The following is a 15809-nucleotide window of genomic DNA, read 5'->3' on the forward strand; positions in this document are numbered from 1 at the left end:
CTGTATATTTCATTTCTTGCCACTTAATGTTCCCCGTTCTTAACAGACAAAGTGGACACAGACATGCATATATTTGATTGATGTGTTAAGAACGCTATGCCATTTTCTCCTGATCAGTTACCAAGATAATACAGTTGTAAATATTGGTTTTTTAAAAATATTATAGCATCAACCCATAACTCATCCCAGTTACATCCATGCATCACAATATTCCAATAGATATCTCTGTAAACAAGGTGAAATGAACCAGGTAGTGTCATTCTGAACAGATGAACACACATCTCTTAACTGTATGTAGTAAACTGGTGCTACAGAAAGCTTCATGGAAAATTTGCCAGACATGTGGATGCAATGAACACATTGAATTTAAGATAAAGTACCCATAAACTGACAACTTCTTTTATCCTTAAAGGTCCAGTTTCAGAAAATGTAACTATAGCACCATCATGCTGCAAAATGCATATATGGAAAACAAATTGGATATTTCAAATACAAATTTGGAGATAAACATAACCTTTTTTAATAGATTGTAGTCTTTTCAGCAAGTTCAGTACATATCAAATGATGATGAACAATTAGAACAATAAATATAGTATTGAACAGCTGTACATAAATTCTGATGTTCTCAGCACATAAACTCAAAATACCTAATTGGTATTAGTGGAAAAAAAAGCAAAACACAGCAACAGTAACTTTTTTTCAGAGAGAAAAATAAATTATGAACATATACTGAAAACAAACAAAACCATTTGAATTTGTACATCCCTCCGCCATGGTTGATGTCTAATCTCAATATTTTCACCCGCCATTGGAAAAGAGAAAAACCTTTCAAATTCTTGAAAAAAAAGTTCATCAGCATGGGCATATTCTGATTTTTTAAAACGTGATGCAACAATCTCAAGTCCATGGATCTGTAGGAAATAAAGTTAAAAAAATTCAGTCTTTTTAAGATTAGATTGGAATGATTTTAAAACTCAGCAGGAAATAAATCACTCTCCCCAATTTTCAAGATGTAAGGGATGTACAATTTTAAATGTGAACATTAAAACAACACCTTCCAACATGAGTATTTACAGTAAACTTCAACATCCTCTAAAATTGTTATGCATGTTTCTACATAAATGAACTTCAATCTTCTGCACACTACATTGTAGTGTAAGCTCCCAAGAGTGACTAGCCAACACAACAAACACCCACTAAACAAATGCAACTACCGGTATACTGTTTATACAAGGAGGATAATATATCTACCAAATAATTTAAGCAAAAATGTTTGATTTAAAATTCAACAGATACAACTTTAATCAAACAATGGTCAACGATATCATTTTACTCATTAACCTTTGACCTGTATGAGGTACAAATCTTAACAACTGTTTTGGCTAGAATTGGCATCTGATATTACCCCTACATCAGAGCTGTTATGATGACACCCATTTCATGACACCTTTGTGGTCTTTTCTAGGAGCTCATCAATAGGACTGTCAACAACAGACAGCGAGATTCCAAGTTGAGCAGCATAGTAGGTGAGCATGATAATCTGGTGTTGGAATGGCACAGGGCATCGGAACTTGTTGACAGCAATTGTGAGGTCAGAAATTACAAACGAAATGGCTCCCATGCAGCCGCAGAGTTTGGTCCAGGTCCAAAGATCATTGTAGAACTCTACCCTGGCCATTGCACGCCATGCCATAGTGCAGATGAGGGTAATGTATGCTGCAACAAGGTACAGCATTATGCCTTCCAGTGCTGGGGCAAGAAACATGTAGACAAGTGTGCCCATAGCAGCGAAAGCAAGCCCATGAAGGATCTTCATAGGACGCCATCCAAATGCCCGGGCATAGGAAAACTGGGCAATGGCAAACATGAGGATACCCACCTCAAAATAATCAGGCCACACCAAGAAGGCATCCCCGAAACATGAAAAAATCAGTCCAATCAGGACTCGGCGCGAGTAGCGGTAATATTCTGTAAGGTTCATTCCGTGAAGGAGCACAAACAAAATCAGGGAGAAGATTGGAAGGCATTTCACTATGCAGAAAAATATTGATTCATCTCTGCTAGCATCTCCGAACAAAACAAAAAAGATGGCCACTGTCTTGAAGAAGGGAACAAGATATGGCCCCACACTCTTCACCTGCAAAATACAAAATAAATGTACTACAATATTGTGATGAACAGAAAAGTGTTAATTACCTATAAAAAACTGTCCACATAATTCAATTTTAAACTGTTAACTTTCACAAATACATGTACTGTACTAATATTTACTGTATCATCGGTAGTTTTCATTTTCAACTTTTCCTTATATACACCTGATAGATAAAACTAGACACCCATTACTAACTATATAGTAGATAGTGGTGGCTTAAAAATCAGCATCTTTATTGTCATGATGCTAGAAACGAAAACCTGCAGGTATATACATATTTCTACTGGCCTACCAGTAATTAAATTGTAATTAATGTAATTGTTGGTAGTACATTAATCTAATTCAAAAGTATTTAATACTAATACTGTAAGATTAATATGGCAAAATGAGAACAGCTCTGGCTTAATATGACATATTAAAAATCCACTACATGTATTTTAAAATGTATGCACGACATATTTGTAATGTCTTTTAAATCCTCTCACCAGGACCAATGGGGATTTGTCTGTGACCCGGTATCTTTGGATGATGCGACCAAACGCAAGGATGTGGGTCTCCACACTCATAACCACAATGTCTGACAATGACACTACAAGTATTTCCCCCTGACCTCCTCTACTGATCACTTCTACCGTTCATGTGACATTCTGTAGTGTTTTATTAACATTTATATATACATGGTTACATTGTGGTTTTAGTGAATCACAAAGACTCCTTCTGAATGGTACAAAGTCCAATGTCTGCATGTGAACCTGCCAGCTAGTGCTGATATTTTGTGTCTGATAAATGGCAAGGTTCAATGATCTTTATGAAATTCAATAAACACTGACTGACCTTCAATTCATTTACCTTATTTAACAAAACAAATAAAATGTATATGATTGTACCATTCTGTGTCAATTAATATATACCTCAGTACTGACATATTGAAATTCTAAGTTCAATGACTTTATGCATTAGGATTAAAATTATTAGTCATTAAGGAGAAAGAGAGGAGAGAGAGAGAGAGAGAGAGAGAGAGAGAGAGAGAGAAAGAGGGAGAGTTTGGTTGCATGTTTCTTTGATATCTGGTCAATAATTTTTCACTCATATTGAGACGTCACCTGCTGTAGGTTTAGACCTATGCTTAGAAATTAGGGCCATAGCAGTGAGGGTTTTTTAACGTGCCAATGCCAGCTGCCTCCATTTTTAAGTTATTCAATATATAGCTATCATAATTCATATAGATCTAATAAATGAGAGGTGGGATTTTTGAAATCATGGTATCATTTTGAGGAGTTTATTCAATAAGATTAATCCACCAAAGGAATTTACAATTTTTTTTATTACTCCTTGATTTTTAAAATTAAAGTCTATGGGATGAGCATGTTTTACTTTAATATTTTTAAACAAAATGATGTTTTCATGCAAATCTTTTAATAAAGAGTTACATAAACTTTCTCTTTATGAAAATATCAAATGAAATTAATCATTTATCACACATATTTTTAGAAAATTAGATTTTTTCTTAAGTGCAGATAACTTTTCCAAAATATCTATAAAGCCAAAAATCATTTACCAGTCATGTGAATTTGATCTACTTCACTTTCATCATTATTTAACAATAAACATTTACTTTGATTTAATTAAATCATTAAAACTTGTTAATCTTTTTTATTGATACATAAGTAAATACCTTTAGGTCTTATTGGAAAAGACCCCATGAATGTCGGGCGTTTAGCAAAGGAACAATCCCTATTTATATTAATGTAAATACAAGAATGAATGAGGGGATGTAGATACAAGAGTGAAGGAGGGGATTTTAAGTGACAATGGCACAGCAGGGTTCGAACTCATAAACTCCTGGTTACAAAATGAACACTCTACCACTGAGCTACTGAGAGAAGAGAGAAATCTTCTTCACCAAAAAATGATTTATGGAGTAATTTAAAGGATTGAAGTACAAAATTCTAATATCTACCACATGATACAGGGAGATATTTCTATGAACACACCTTGAAACAATCTTTGTGTAAATGTTTATGACACAAATAAACCAATATATATACCCAGAGCCCTGGGGCTATTAGTTATTCAGCACCTGGTCTATGTCCTATGCGATCTTTATATATACTAGTGTTGAAAAATATATACATATAGTACTGAATGGATGGTAATTATTTTAATGACCCCTCTTCAGGAAACCAATTAAGAAAAGTAAATTAATTAATTCAACTTTTTAAAAATAGATGTAAATCGTTATTTATACACACATTATACATGTATACTTGAAAATCTATGTAATATATATTGTAGATTTACAGTCAGTGTACTCAATATTATCAAATAATCATTAATTTTCAGGATCAGTGAGATATATTATATTTTACAAACAATAAAATTATTTCTAGTATAAATAATTAATGATGTTGGGATAAGAACTTCTCAGTACATACATATTATATATATCTGCATGTAAAACAATTTTTAAAATATATGCATACCATGCGTGTAAAAATAGTGACAAGTTGACATTACAGGTCACATGAATTTAGACAAATTAAGACGTGGCATGTTGCCAAAATTCTATAAACGTACATGACTATTTCAAGTTTTTACAAACCATTTCTAAGTTCTAATGTAAAATTAATTTATATTATTAAAGAATTCACATGTATGAATTGAAATACATGAACTTTTCAGTCCATATATCTGACACGCAAAATGTGACCAATCACAATATACATGTATATATATATATAATTCTATGGAGTAGTTGAATTGCATCATATGAAAGAAGAGAGGGGAAAATGTAACATTTATTTAAGAAAAACGTTTGAAGCATATGATTTTGAAAAATACATATATAGAGATAAGTGAAAAAAAATCTGCCTAAAACTTGGCGAGCTCTTTGCGAGGGAAAACATGGCGCATAAACAAACTCATTCCGTACTGTAGATCTTCTATCAAACATACTGTGCATATAACATAAGCAGATCGAACTGTAGAAAATAATAATAACTTACCACAGTTTTTGGACTTGTCCTCATTATTTATCCTTTTCTTTCTCTTCTATGCTCAATGTTTTCCTTCGCACAGCTGATATGTCCTTGTGACTTGTCTTGTTTACGTCTTCTATAATTAGATGGATTGTTTACGTCACAATGCAAATTAGCTCTCGGACCTTTACATAGGATATGTGTTGAAAAGTCTTAATACGTTTCGAAGTCGAGATTTACAACATGCGCGAGACTTCTTCTTATCTTTGTTATCATTGGATGAGTTTGGAGGAGTGTTATTTTTATGTCTAATCAAATTTAGTCTTACGTGAGGTTATGGTAAAGAATTTGTCATTCAAACGACTTGTTTGATTGGTTATTTTTCAGAAGGATTGACCATTCGCACATGTTGTTACTCAAGAGAATTAAAATGGTGCAAATGAGATGAGGAAGTAACTCGTTGATAGCATCTGATATGCTTTAGAACTCATGGTATGGCTGCTATTCGTCAACTGGTTGGAATTGATAAAGACCAAGAATTACTCGAAGCAGCCAGAAACGGGAAATGCGACGTCATCGAGAAACTTTTGAAAAAGTCGACGGGTGCTAGCAGTCTGCTGACCAATCTAAGGTTGGGTCCACCTTCAGGCTTCGTAAACAGGAACACATTGCATAACAGTACTCAGTGAGAGTGTCACCTATGTAATCTTACATCTTCTGAATTAGGTTAAACTATGCAGTAATGGTATGCAAGGTCACATACTATTGGTTTTCGTTGGGTTATATTAATTCATTATTATTAATTGTGGTTTTCTTGTTTACTAGGATACCAATTATTTTTCGAAAGACATTCTAGTTTTATCATATGTAGCAAGAAAACAATTTTACCTTTTACCCTTGTGCATTTGTAATATGTAACACACACTGTCAATGCATTTATAATGCAGGTTAATCTGCCTCTTGAATTCTGGTAAGAGTAAGTAACATGAGGGTAGGGGCAGGTACAGGAGGATGTTGGCACCTTCTTTTGATTGGGGTGTCGAAAATTTTGAGTATTAGCACGAGACATAGCGTTCTGAGACAGCATTCTATATGATTTTAATGTTTTTTTTCCTCAAATTTGATTTTAAGAACACACAATAAAAAACCCAATTCTGATTACAATCTTAATTTGAGTTGCAGGTATATTAACATATTGAACATGTGAAGCTTATTATTTACTATTATCAATACAGATTTAGATATATACAGGTATGCTTCAAATGTTATAAATTTCCTATGAAATAATTACAAGTGCCAAAAAAAAAATGTTTCTTCAATGATCTCTTGAACGAATTTGTTAAAACAAATTCTAGGGAAGCAGGTTATAATTTTGGGTTGGTCGGGTTAGCAGAAACACAGCCATTTTTATTTTAGACCCAAAGTTCAATCATTCCTTGCTATATACCCAAGTGCTTTTCAGAATAAATTGTACATAGGTGATATAAACTTTTATATAAATATATTCAAGCTCTTCATTGAAATCTTGCTTTTTCTCATTTCAGTAGTCTTTTGAAAGTTAATATCAACTGTGTTGACAGAGAGAAAGACACACCACTCCACTTGGCAGCTCTTAATGGTCATGTGTAAGTGAATGCTTCAATACATCAATTTCAAGCTTATTGATTGGTTGTATATTGTTTAATGTCCGCCCGAGAATTTTTCACTCATATGGAGGCATCATCATTGCCGGTGAAGGGCTGCAAAATCTAAGTCTATGTTCGGTACTTACGACCTTTGAGCAAGGAGGGATCTTTATCGTGCCACACCTGCAGTGACATGGAGCCTTAGTTTTTGCGTTCTCATCTGAAGCACTGCCATATTTACTCACCTCTTATGACAAGCAAGGGGTACTGAGGACCTATTCTAACCTGGATCCCCATGGGTATTTTAAAGTTGTAAATGATCCTTTAGCATGGATTGTATTATGTAGTAACACATTGTTATACACTTTGGAAGGGGGGGGGGGGGTTATATTGGAATCAGCAGGTCCGTCTGTCTGCAGACATGATTTTGTTGGGACATGTTTTGAAAGACTAGCACATGGATTTTTCTGAAAATTTGTACTCTTTATTTACCATATAAAGATGTGCACGTGATATTTTTTTTTTATCATGATTGGACATTGATGTTTTTTCAAGTTTATGGACCTTGTCATTTGTCATGTTGGTTGAAATGTTGTAATGACATATTTTCTTGCAAAGACTGCTGCATAAATTAAGAAGAGGGTGTAATGGAATCATTTCATCCATTTGTATGTCAGTCTGCCCATCCGGATGTGGATATGATTTTGTCCAGATATTTTTTAAGAGACTAATGTATGGAGTTTTCCTGACCATTTGTATACTCTTTATTACACCATGATTAGTGATAGATATTTAAGTTATGGGAATTATGTGATCCTGTAACTCATATTCATATCAAACATGAATTATGTCGAAAACCATGTCTTTCTGATCCTCAGCTCTACAATATTTCATACAGTCACGCTACATACCCCAATATTAATGAGCCCTGCGGGGCACATCGTAGTCTAGTTTGGACATTCCCAGTTCAGATCAATTATTCAGGACTAGAAATAATTATTTTTATGCACTGGTCACTTGGGCTATTAACTTGAGTTTTACTGTTCAACTGAGAGCTTCTGCTGTCCCGTTGGACCATGGATATGAATGACCCAAATTTCATGACTGAATAATATTAAAACACTTTCATAAATAATTGTTGATTTCAAAACATAGATTCATTGTTCCACTAACAATTAATTATTAACTACTAGCAAATACTTGCACAAAGAAAAACTATTGATATAAAAACTTTGTTTTGATTTATATCAAATAATGATGATCAGTGATTTTTTTTGGGGCCAAAATGCCACCGATATTCGGCTGTTTCCCCTCACTAAAATTAGCTATTTTTTCCCAATTATATATATATCTTTTTCCCAATTTCAAATCTAGGAATTTTAGGCCATTTAAAAAAAGGGTTACCGTATATTGCTGACAAAGAGTAAGTACATTTTTTTCTTCAGTTTTATTCTCCAAACTACTGCACATGCAAAATGTTATATAAAGAATATGTAAAACAATAGAGGCATCCATATAAGCAGATATGCAGCGAAGTATATAGTTTCCAGATACACATTAAGCCATATTCATATTGTTGACAATTTAGTTTGACCGCCATTATATGTAGGGTCAGGCTAATAACAGGAAGTGGCCAACAGTATAGGGTTTAACTAAACTCCGAAAAATACAAACAGGAGAGACATTCTGGAAACTTGATTATTAATATAATATTTACAAGATTATAGGTACAAATGCTGGTGAATTGATAATTTATTATTTTCTTTATGAAATTAAATGATAAGTATTTCTTAAGTAAATAATATCTATACAATATACACACCGACTTCCAAGACATATTTAATGTTGAGTAATGATTTATTTTATGATTTTAAATCAGATCTGAAATAAACCTCATACAAAATAATTGTTATTTGATTATTTTATGCATCTTTACCATTTTAATTTACTATGAATGATTTTCCCCAATTTTAGGAAAATGTCGCTAATTTTCCCCCAATTCAAAAGGAGGGTGGTAGTTTGAAAAACAAAAAAAATCACTGATGATATAATTCATGCATGTTTTTAAATGTACATGTATTAGCGAGAGATTGTAGGATTTAAGGGAGGGGTTTAGCACTCTTTGGAGGAGGGAGTGGAGGGTTTCTAGGAGGGCTAAATTCACATATGCATTGTAAAGCACCTTTGAGCGTACATAGTGTATGAAAAGGGTGCTATATAAATAGGGTATTATTATTATTTAATTCAATTGCTAAGCCTACTTATTTCACTACTTTCTTCTCATAATAAGGACAGTCAGTCAGAAGACAGGCTGAAATGGTCTAGTTTATAACTGGTTCTCTTTGTAATTGGTTCCCTGTATTCTTTACCATGATGTTCAAGTTATTGGGTGTAAGATTACTAAATAGGTAAATGCGCAGGGTGAGATTTTTTTTTTTTACAACCTCTTGTCCTATGGGAGGAGTTAGATGTAATGACCACTTGTTCCTATAATGGTTTTACCCATAATAATTTCCTACCTAACTCATATAAAGATGTAGTTCTTTATCTTTAATCATTAAAGACATTCATATACTCCCATCATAAATGAATGAACAGTGGGATTCAGTGTTGGAATCACATAAAGGTGAAACTGCACATCACTGTCTCTTTCAATCTGAAAAAAACCCACATTGACAACTAATCTATTGTTCACTTCTTTGGCATCTTTCAAAGTTATAAAAGGAAGGTTTGTAACATACACAAATACAGCGAAACTCATGCTGTCACATCCCTGACGTGCTATATTGTTATTCTTCCTATCAGTAAAATTACTTCATAACGTGTTTGTATGATTAAAAGCACCAAAAATATGTACAACCATCAACTATTTTATTCTCTATTTGCTTTACTTTTGAAGTTTAACACGATATGAATATTTAAAAGAGTTATCTGCATATTGGATTTGTCTATTCTTTACGTAAATCTCTCAGATGTTGACATATGAGGGAGGGAGTTAACTCTATTTTCCTATAACGTACACACAAGTAAAGTAGTTTTGAGTCAGAACGTTGTAAAAAATTTCTGTCCCAGCCTGAGGATGAGTGGATACTGCCATTCACTTGTTCCCAGTCAATTTGAACTCTTCTGGGACAGGAGTATGAATACTTTTTTTTGCACCCTGAGGTAACCAGTGCATAGGTCTATAATGATATCATAAGACTATTCCAGTGAGTACCAAATCTACTATTGAATATGAAGTTATTACGAAAACTAAGAATGTACTATTGGGTCATTTGACTGATATGATAATGCGACACTAAAATGGGAGATTATCTCTGGGAGATTAAATACTCCTGCCTACGTCTTACTAATGTACATCAGTATAGCGACATGGATTTTGGGGACATAAATAACACCTTTACACTGTACATCAATAACACCTTTACGCTGTACATTATTAACACCTTTACACTGTACATTAATAACACCTTTACACTGTACATAAATAACATCTTTACACTGTACATAAATAATACCTTTACACTGTACATTAATAACACCTTTACACTACATAAAAACACCTTTACACTGTACATGAATAACACCTTTACACTGTACTTAAATAACACCTTTACGCTGTACATTAATAACACCTTTACACTATACATAAATAATACCTTTACACTGTACATCATTAACACCTTTACACTGTACATAAATAACACCTTTACACTGTACATTAATAACACCTTTACACTGTACATAAATAATACCTTTACAATGTACATTAATAATACCTTTACACTGTACATTAATAACACCATTACACTGTACATAAATAACACCTTCACACTGTACATAAATAACACCTTTACATTGTAAATATATAACACCTTTATGCTGTACACAAATAACACCTTTACGCTTTACATAAATAACACCTTTACACTATACATAAATAACACCTTTACACTGTATATTGATAACACCTTTACACTGTACATTAATAAAACCTTTACACTGTACATCATTAACACCTTTACACTGTACATAAATAACACCTTTACACTATACATAAATAACACCTTTACACTGTACATCATTAACACCTTTACACTGTACATAAATAACACCTTTACACTGTACATAAATAACACCTTTACACTGTACATAAATAATACCTTTACACTGTACTTAAATAACACCTTTACACTGTACATAAATAACACCTTTACATTGTAAATATATAACACCTTTATGCTGTACACAAATAACACCTTTACGCTTTACATAAATAACACCTTTACACTATACATAAATAACACCTTTACACTGTATATTGATAACACCTTTACACTGTACATTAATAAAACCTTTACACTGTACATCATTAACACCTTTACACTGTACATAAATAACACCTTTACACTATACATAAATAACACCTTTACACTGTACATCATTAACACCTTTACACTGTACATAAATAACACCTTTACACTGTACATAAATAACACCTTTACACTGTACATAAATAACATCTTTACACTGTACATAAATAATACCTTTACACTGTACATAAATAACACCTTCACACTGTACATAAATAATACCTTTACACTGTACATAAATAATACCTTTACACTGTACTTAAATAACACCTTTACACTGTACATAAATAACACCTTTACACTGTATATTGATAAAACCTTTACACTGTATATTGATAACACCTTTACACTGTATATTGATAAAACCTTTACACTGTACATAAATAACACCTTTACACTATACATAAATAACACCTTTACACTGTATATTGATAAAACCTTTACACTGTATATTGATAACACCTTTACACTGTACATTAATAAAACCTTTACACTGTATATTGATAACACCTTTACACTGTACATTGATAAAACCTTTACACTTTACATAAATAACACCTTTACACTGTATATTGATAACACCTTTACACTGTACATTAATAAAACCTTTACACTTTACATAATAACACCTTTACACTGTTCATAAATAACACCTTTATTGTACAGGGCTTGAAACCAACTTTTTATGTCACCAGTCCAGCCGGACTGATGGGGTATAATTTCAACCAGTCCACAGAAAAATTTACAAATCCACCAGAGTTTTCCAGATATAATTGTTCAATAATGGTATTAAAATGAAATATAAATGGAATTTAACTTGATATGCCTCAGACAATATTGTAACACTTATATGATATTTTTATTTACTAATTGCTTTCATCTGATATCTACAGCGGAGTGCCAAATCCGTGTCAGATTCGATTAGTAGATTTTCCAAAATGACATTTTAGAAAATTACCAGTCCCATCGGACTGACTAAAACAAATGTCAGTCAGTCCGCCAGACATTTAACCAGTCACGGACTGACGGTTATATGTTAATTTCGAGTGCTGTGTACACTTCTGGATCTCCCAGTGGATTCAACATGTTTGATTTATAATTTATGTGACCTTGTCAAGTTGTGTATTTACCATTGACATTGATATTATTTTTTGAAAGGGATGGGGTGGACTCTTCTGTAATGCCTAGCACAAATTTTGCACAGTACATGTATTCAATATACATACATATAATACACATTTTTGGTATTACATATACAGGGATATAGCTATCACTGCAGAAAATACTTCAGATCAAGTAAGGAAATATTTTTGGTTTTTTTTTATAAAAGTAAGGAAGACATTTCACTGCACTTGATGGAATATTGACATGAAACTGTTGTTGATTTTGCTTATCCTTATATTGATCTTCCCTGTTATCTGCTGTGGACAGTGTACATTATATATAATACAATTTACACATTGGGCGGGCCTGAAGCAGAATTCGGAAGAAACTTAAAAACTTAAACATTATGTCTTAAAACTTTATCGGGCCACTTAACACAGAAATTTGTGACAGAGATACTAGTCTAAGAGTACTTAAAACAACACTTGTTGATCAGTATCATTTTTATGAGACGATCTGTTGTTATTAGTCTCTGTTGCATCAACCCACACATTCCATGTAAACTGTACAATTCTCACTCTCAGTAGTGTTCTGCCAACTGCTGAAAGTTTACAGAAAAAAAACTGCAGTTCTCTATTCTCTTTCACATTACAGTATTTTAGGTGATTAGTTTTTCTTCACAGATACAAATGGAACATCTTATTAAATTGAAAAAAGTAAAGTATAGTTATTGAAATGATAGGTATTAATTGTCTTTGGATTTCTGATGGAACATGCCATTATGGTAATAGCTTGCTGTGCTTTATGTATTGTTTGTCTATAGATGGAATAGCCCCATATACAGTGAAACTAACCATCTGCATTGGCATTTTTTCCCTAAAATCAATTAGGAATGTGGTATGTAAAGAAAAATCAATTGTGTAGACACAGTTTCTTATTTACAAGTTCTAAAAGTGATATTGTATTGGGCTTTGGTTGGAGATTGAATTAAGGATTGCTCATGGATCTCTGTTAATAACTTTGCCATGATTGTATTTTGTCAGAGAGAGAGAGAGAGAGAGAGAAAGAGAGAGAGAGAGAGAGAGCATATGGGATTAGGAAAATCTCATTGAGGATAGTACATGTATATTTTGTCCATATGGTTAAACTCATGATGGTTTATTTATCGCCATTGTAAGTTATATACAGACAGATCAATATATCTGTGTATTACAGCAGCCTATCTGAGCCCCCTAAATTTTTTACAGCTTTATAGAAAGGCCAAATTTTTTATATTTCACGGAAATGAAGTTCTGGGAACCTTTTTTTTTTTCTTTTAGAAAAAATGTTTTTTTAGTACCCCATTTTTGCCCCCCCCCTCCCCCTCCAGGGTTTAATTGAAAATTCCAAAACTGCATGACACCATCTATCATACCCCAAAAGATTAATTGGTTACTGCTTAAAATAAAAGAGGGGTTTGAGGAAGAAGAAAGTGTGACAGACTGACCAGGGTAACATCAATATACTCTGAACTTTCTATAGAAAGTGTGGCTGTAAAACAGCAAGCCAAACTCTGCATTCTAGTGATATTGTAGAAATGGTAAATTATTTTGAACACTTTTTAGCATGTATGAAACTATCTTGGATGAGGAATCTATTAACAGGAAAAGCTTTAAGTGACTGTCTGTTATAAAACAGATATTGGTATAAATAAAGTTATGACATACACAAGGCAGCAGCTGATTTACTGTTCTGGTAACCATGGTAACCAATGCTTCATTGACTTTTTAGACTTTCACACTTTCATTTCTCCACAGAGGTGCTGTAGAGATTTTGTTGAGAGAGAATGCCTCCGTAAATGTGGTGGACAACCGAGGATGCAATCCTCTCCACTTAGCATCCTGGAAAGGGAACGTGAAGATATGTGAAATACTTTTAAGAAACCCGCATTCACAAATCCAAGTCAACTTGCAGGTAAACAAAATGTAGATCTGCATGTACAGTCAGAAGTTTGATTGTACTCGGTGGTACCAATACTGTCGCGTGAGCTAGACTTGTGTTGTACAGTAACACTTGCAAATAAGGGTGAAATTGCATCTAAATCAGACACCATATGCATTTAAGATTAAATTTTCACTTGTAATTAATTGTCATGATCGGTTTTGGGCATACATCGTGAGTGGAAAATAATTATCACAGAAAATTTTATATTAGTTGCATTGACCAGTGCATAGAAATATGCATTGCAAGTTGATTCATAAATACATTAATTTTTTCTGAATTTTTGTTGTTGTATTCATATGACAATTTGAAATTTGAATTACAGAACAGTGATGGGGAAACTCCACTCCACAGTGCAGCACAGTATGGTTTTACCCCTACAGTCAAAATTCTCCTGGAGTACAATGCAGACCCAACCATCCGGAACTTAAAGGATGAATCACCTCTTGACCTTGCAGCTCGTTATGGTCGAGTGGAAGTGGTGCAGTGTCTTATAGACAAATGTCCAGACCTGGTCCAAAGTCCCATCCTAATTCACTCTCCTCTTCACCTGGCAGGGGCATGTGGACACAAGCAGATAGTAGAGAATCTATTGGACAAGGGTTTTAACATAAACACAAAGGTAGAAGCTTGCTGTAGTCTAAAATTTGGACACAACAACAGCTTTTAATGTTTTAAGCATTTTTGGGGGGTATGTACATAAGATCTATACATGCTATCCACACTTCAGGTGCCTGTGGCCCTGACTGATGGATTCGACCTAAGATGTCAACTGGGCATCCAAGTTCAGGTTTAGCACAGTCATGAATTAGCAATGTCTTTTTACATCCATGTTGGATATGTAATTTAAATTTTGGCAGTGGTAATGACTTAGTTGATTTTAGTCACTTTACACACTTTCAGTATCATCAACCAGTATATTACCCATACAGAATTTTACAGTGAAATTTTTTTTTTTACCCCATAATTAGAAACAACTGTAAACAAACATGGAACTCTTTCTTTTTCTATTGAAGACAGAAGATGGCACTGCTCTGCATTTGGCTGCCCTGTACTGCAAACCAGAAGTTGTCAAAATCTTACTAGATAGAGGTGTGTACATGTTACTAGATAGAGGTGTGTACATTGTTACTAGATAGAAGTGTGTACATAGTGACTAGATAGAGGTGTGTACATTGTGACTAGATAGAGGTGTGTACATAGTGACTAGATAGAGGTGTGTACATTGTTACTAGATAGAGGTGTGTACATTGTGACTAGATAGAGGTGTGTACATAGTGACTAGATAGAGGTGTGTACATTGTGACTAGATAGAGGTGTGTACATTGTTACTAGATAGAGGTGTGTACATTGTGACTAGATAGAGGTGTGTACATAGTGACTAGATAGAGGTGTGTACATAGTGACTAGATAGAGGTGTGTACATTGTGACTAGATAGAGGTGTGTACATTGTGACTAGATAGAGGTGTGTACATTGTGACTAGATAGAGGTGTGTACATTGTGACTAGATAGAGGTGTGTACATAGTGACTAGATAGAGGTGTGTACATTGTGACTAGATAGAGGTGTGTACATTGTGACTAGATAGAGGTGTGT

The 15809-nt window shown here is 33.6% G+C and overlaps 2 protein-coding genes across 14 annotated transcripts in view; one reads left to right on the forward strand and one right to left on the reverse strand.

Moving 5' to 3' along the window:
• Nucleotides 1-496: 496 nt before the first annotated feature.
• LOC125683033 (lysoplasmalogenase-like protein TMEM86A) lies at nt 497-5307 on the reverse strand. The gene is made up of 2 exons (XM_048923733.1): nt 5158-5307; nt 497-2137 (listed from the first exon to the last, which is right to left on the reverse strand). The coding sequence occupies exons 1-2, from the start codon at nt 5179-5181 to the stop codon at nt 1439-1441; spliced, it is 723 nt and encodes a 240-aa protein (XP_048779690.1). The 5' UTR covers nt 5182-5307; the 3' UTR covers nt 497-1438.
• Nucleotides 5308-5504: 197 nt separating this feature from the next.
• LOC125683020 (ankyrin repeat and sterile alpha motif domain-containing protein 1B-like) overlaps nt 5505-15809 on the forward strand; it is a 92675-nt gene continuing 82370 nt past the window's right edge. For 12 of the 13 annotated variants that reach the window (XM_056142062.1, XM_056142066.1, XM_056142059.1 and 9 more), the window contains exons 1-5: nt 5521-5761; nt 6675-6755; nt 14029-14185; nt 14538-14834; nt 15229-15304. In XM_056142062.1, coding sequence (XP_055998037.1) covers nt 5625-5761; nt 6675-6755; nt 14029-14185; nt 14538-14834; nt 15229-15304 — 748 coding nt within the window. In that variant the 5' untranslated portion in view covers nt 5521-5624. Of the gene's footprint in view, nt 5762-6674; nt 6756-14028; nt 14186-14537; nt 14835-15228; nt 15305-15809 lie in introns of all 13 variants that reach the window. The other variant, XM_056142060.1, reaches the window with a different exon arrangement.

The sequence above is a fragment of the Ostrea edulis genome, chromosome 6 (assembly GCF_947568905.1).
Source record: "Ostrea edulis chromosome 6, xbOstEdul1.1, whole genome shotgun sequence".
Classification (NCBI taxonomy): Eukaryota; Metazoa; Mollusca; class Bivalvia; order Ostreida; family Ostreidae; genus Ostrea; species Ostrea edulis.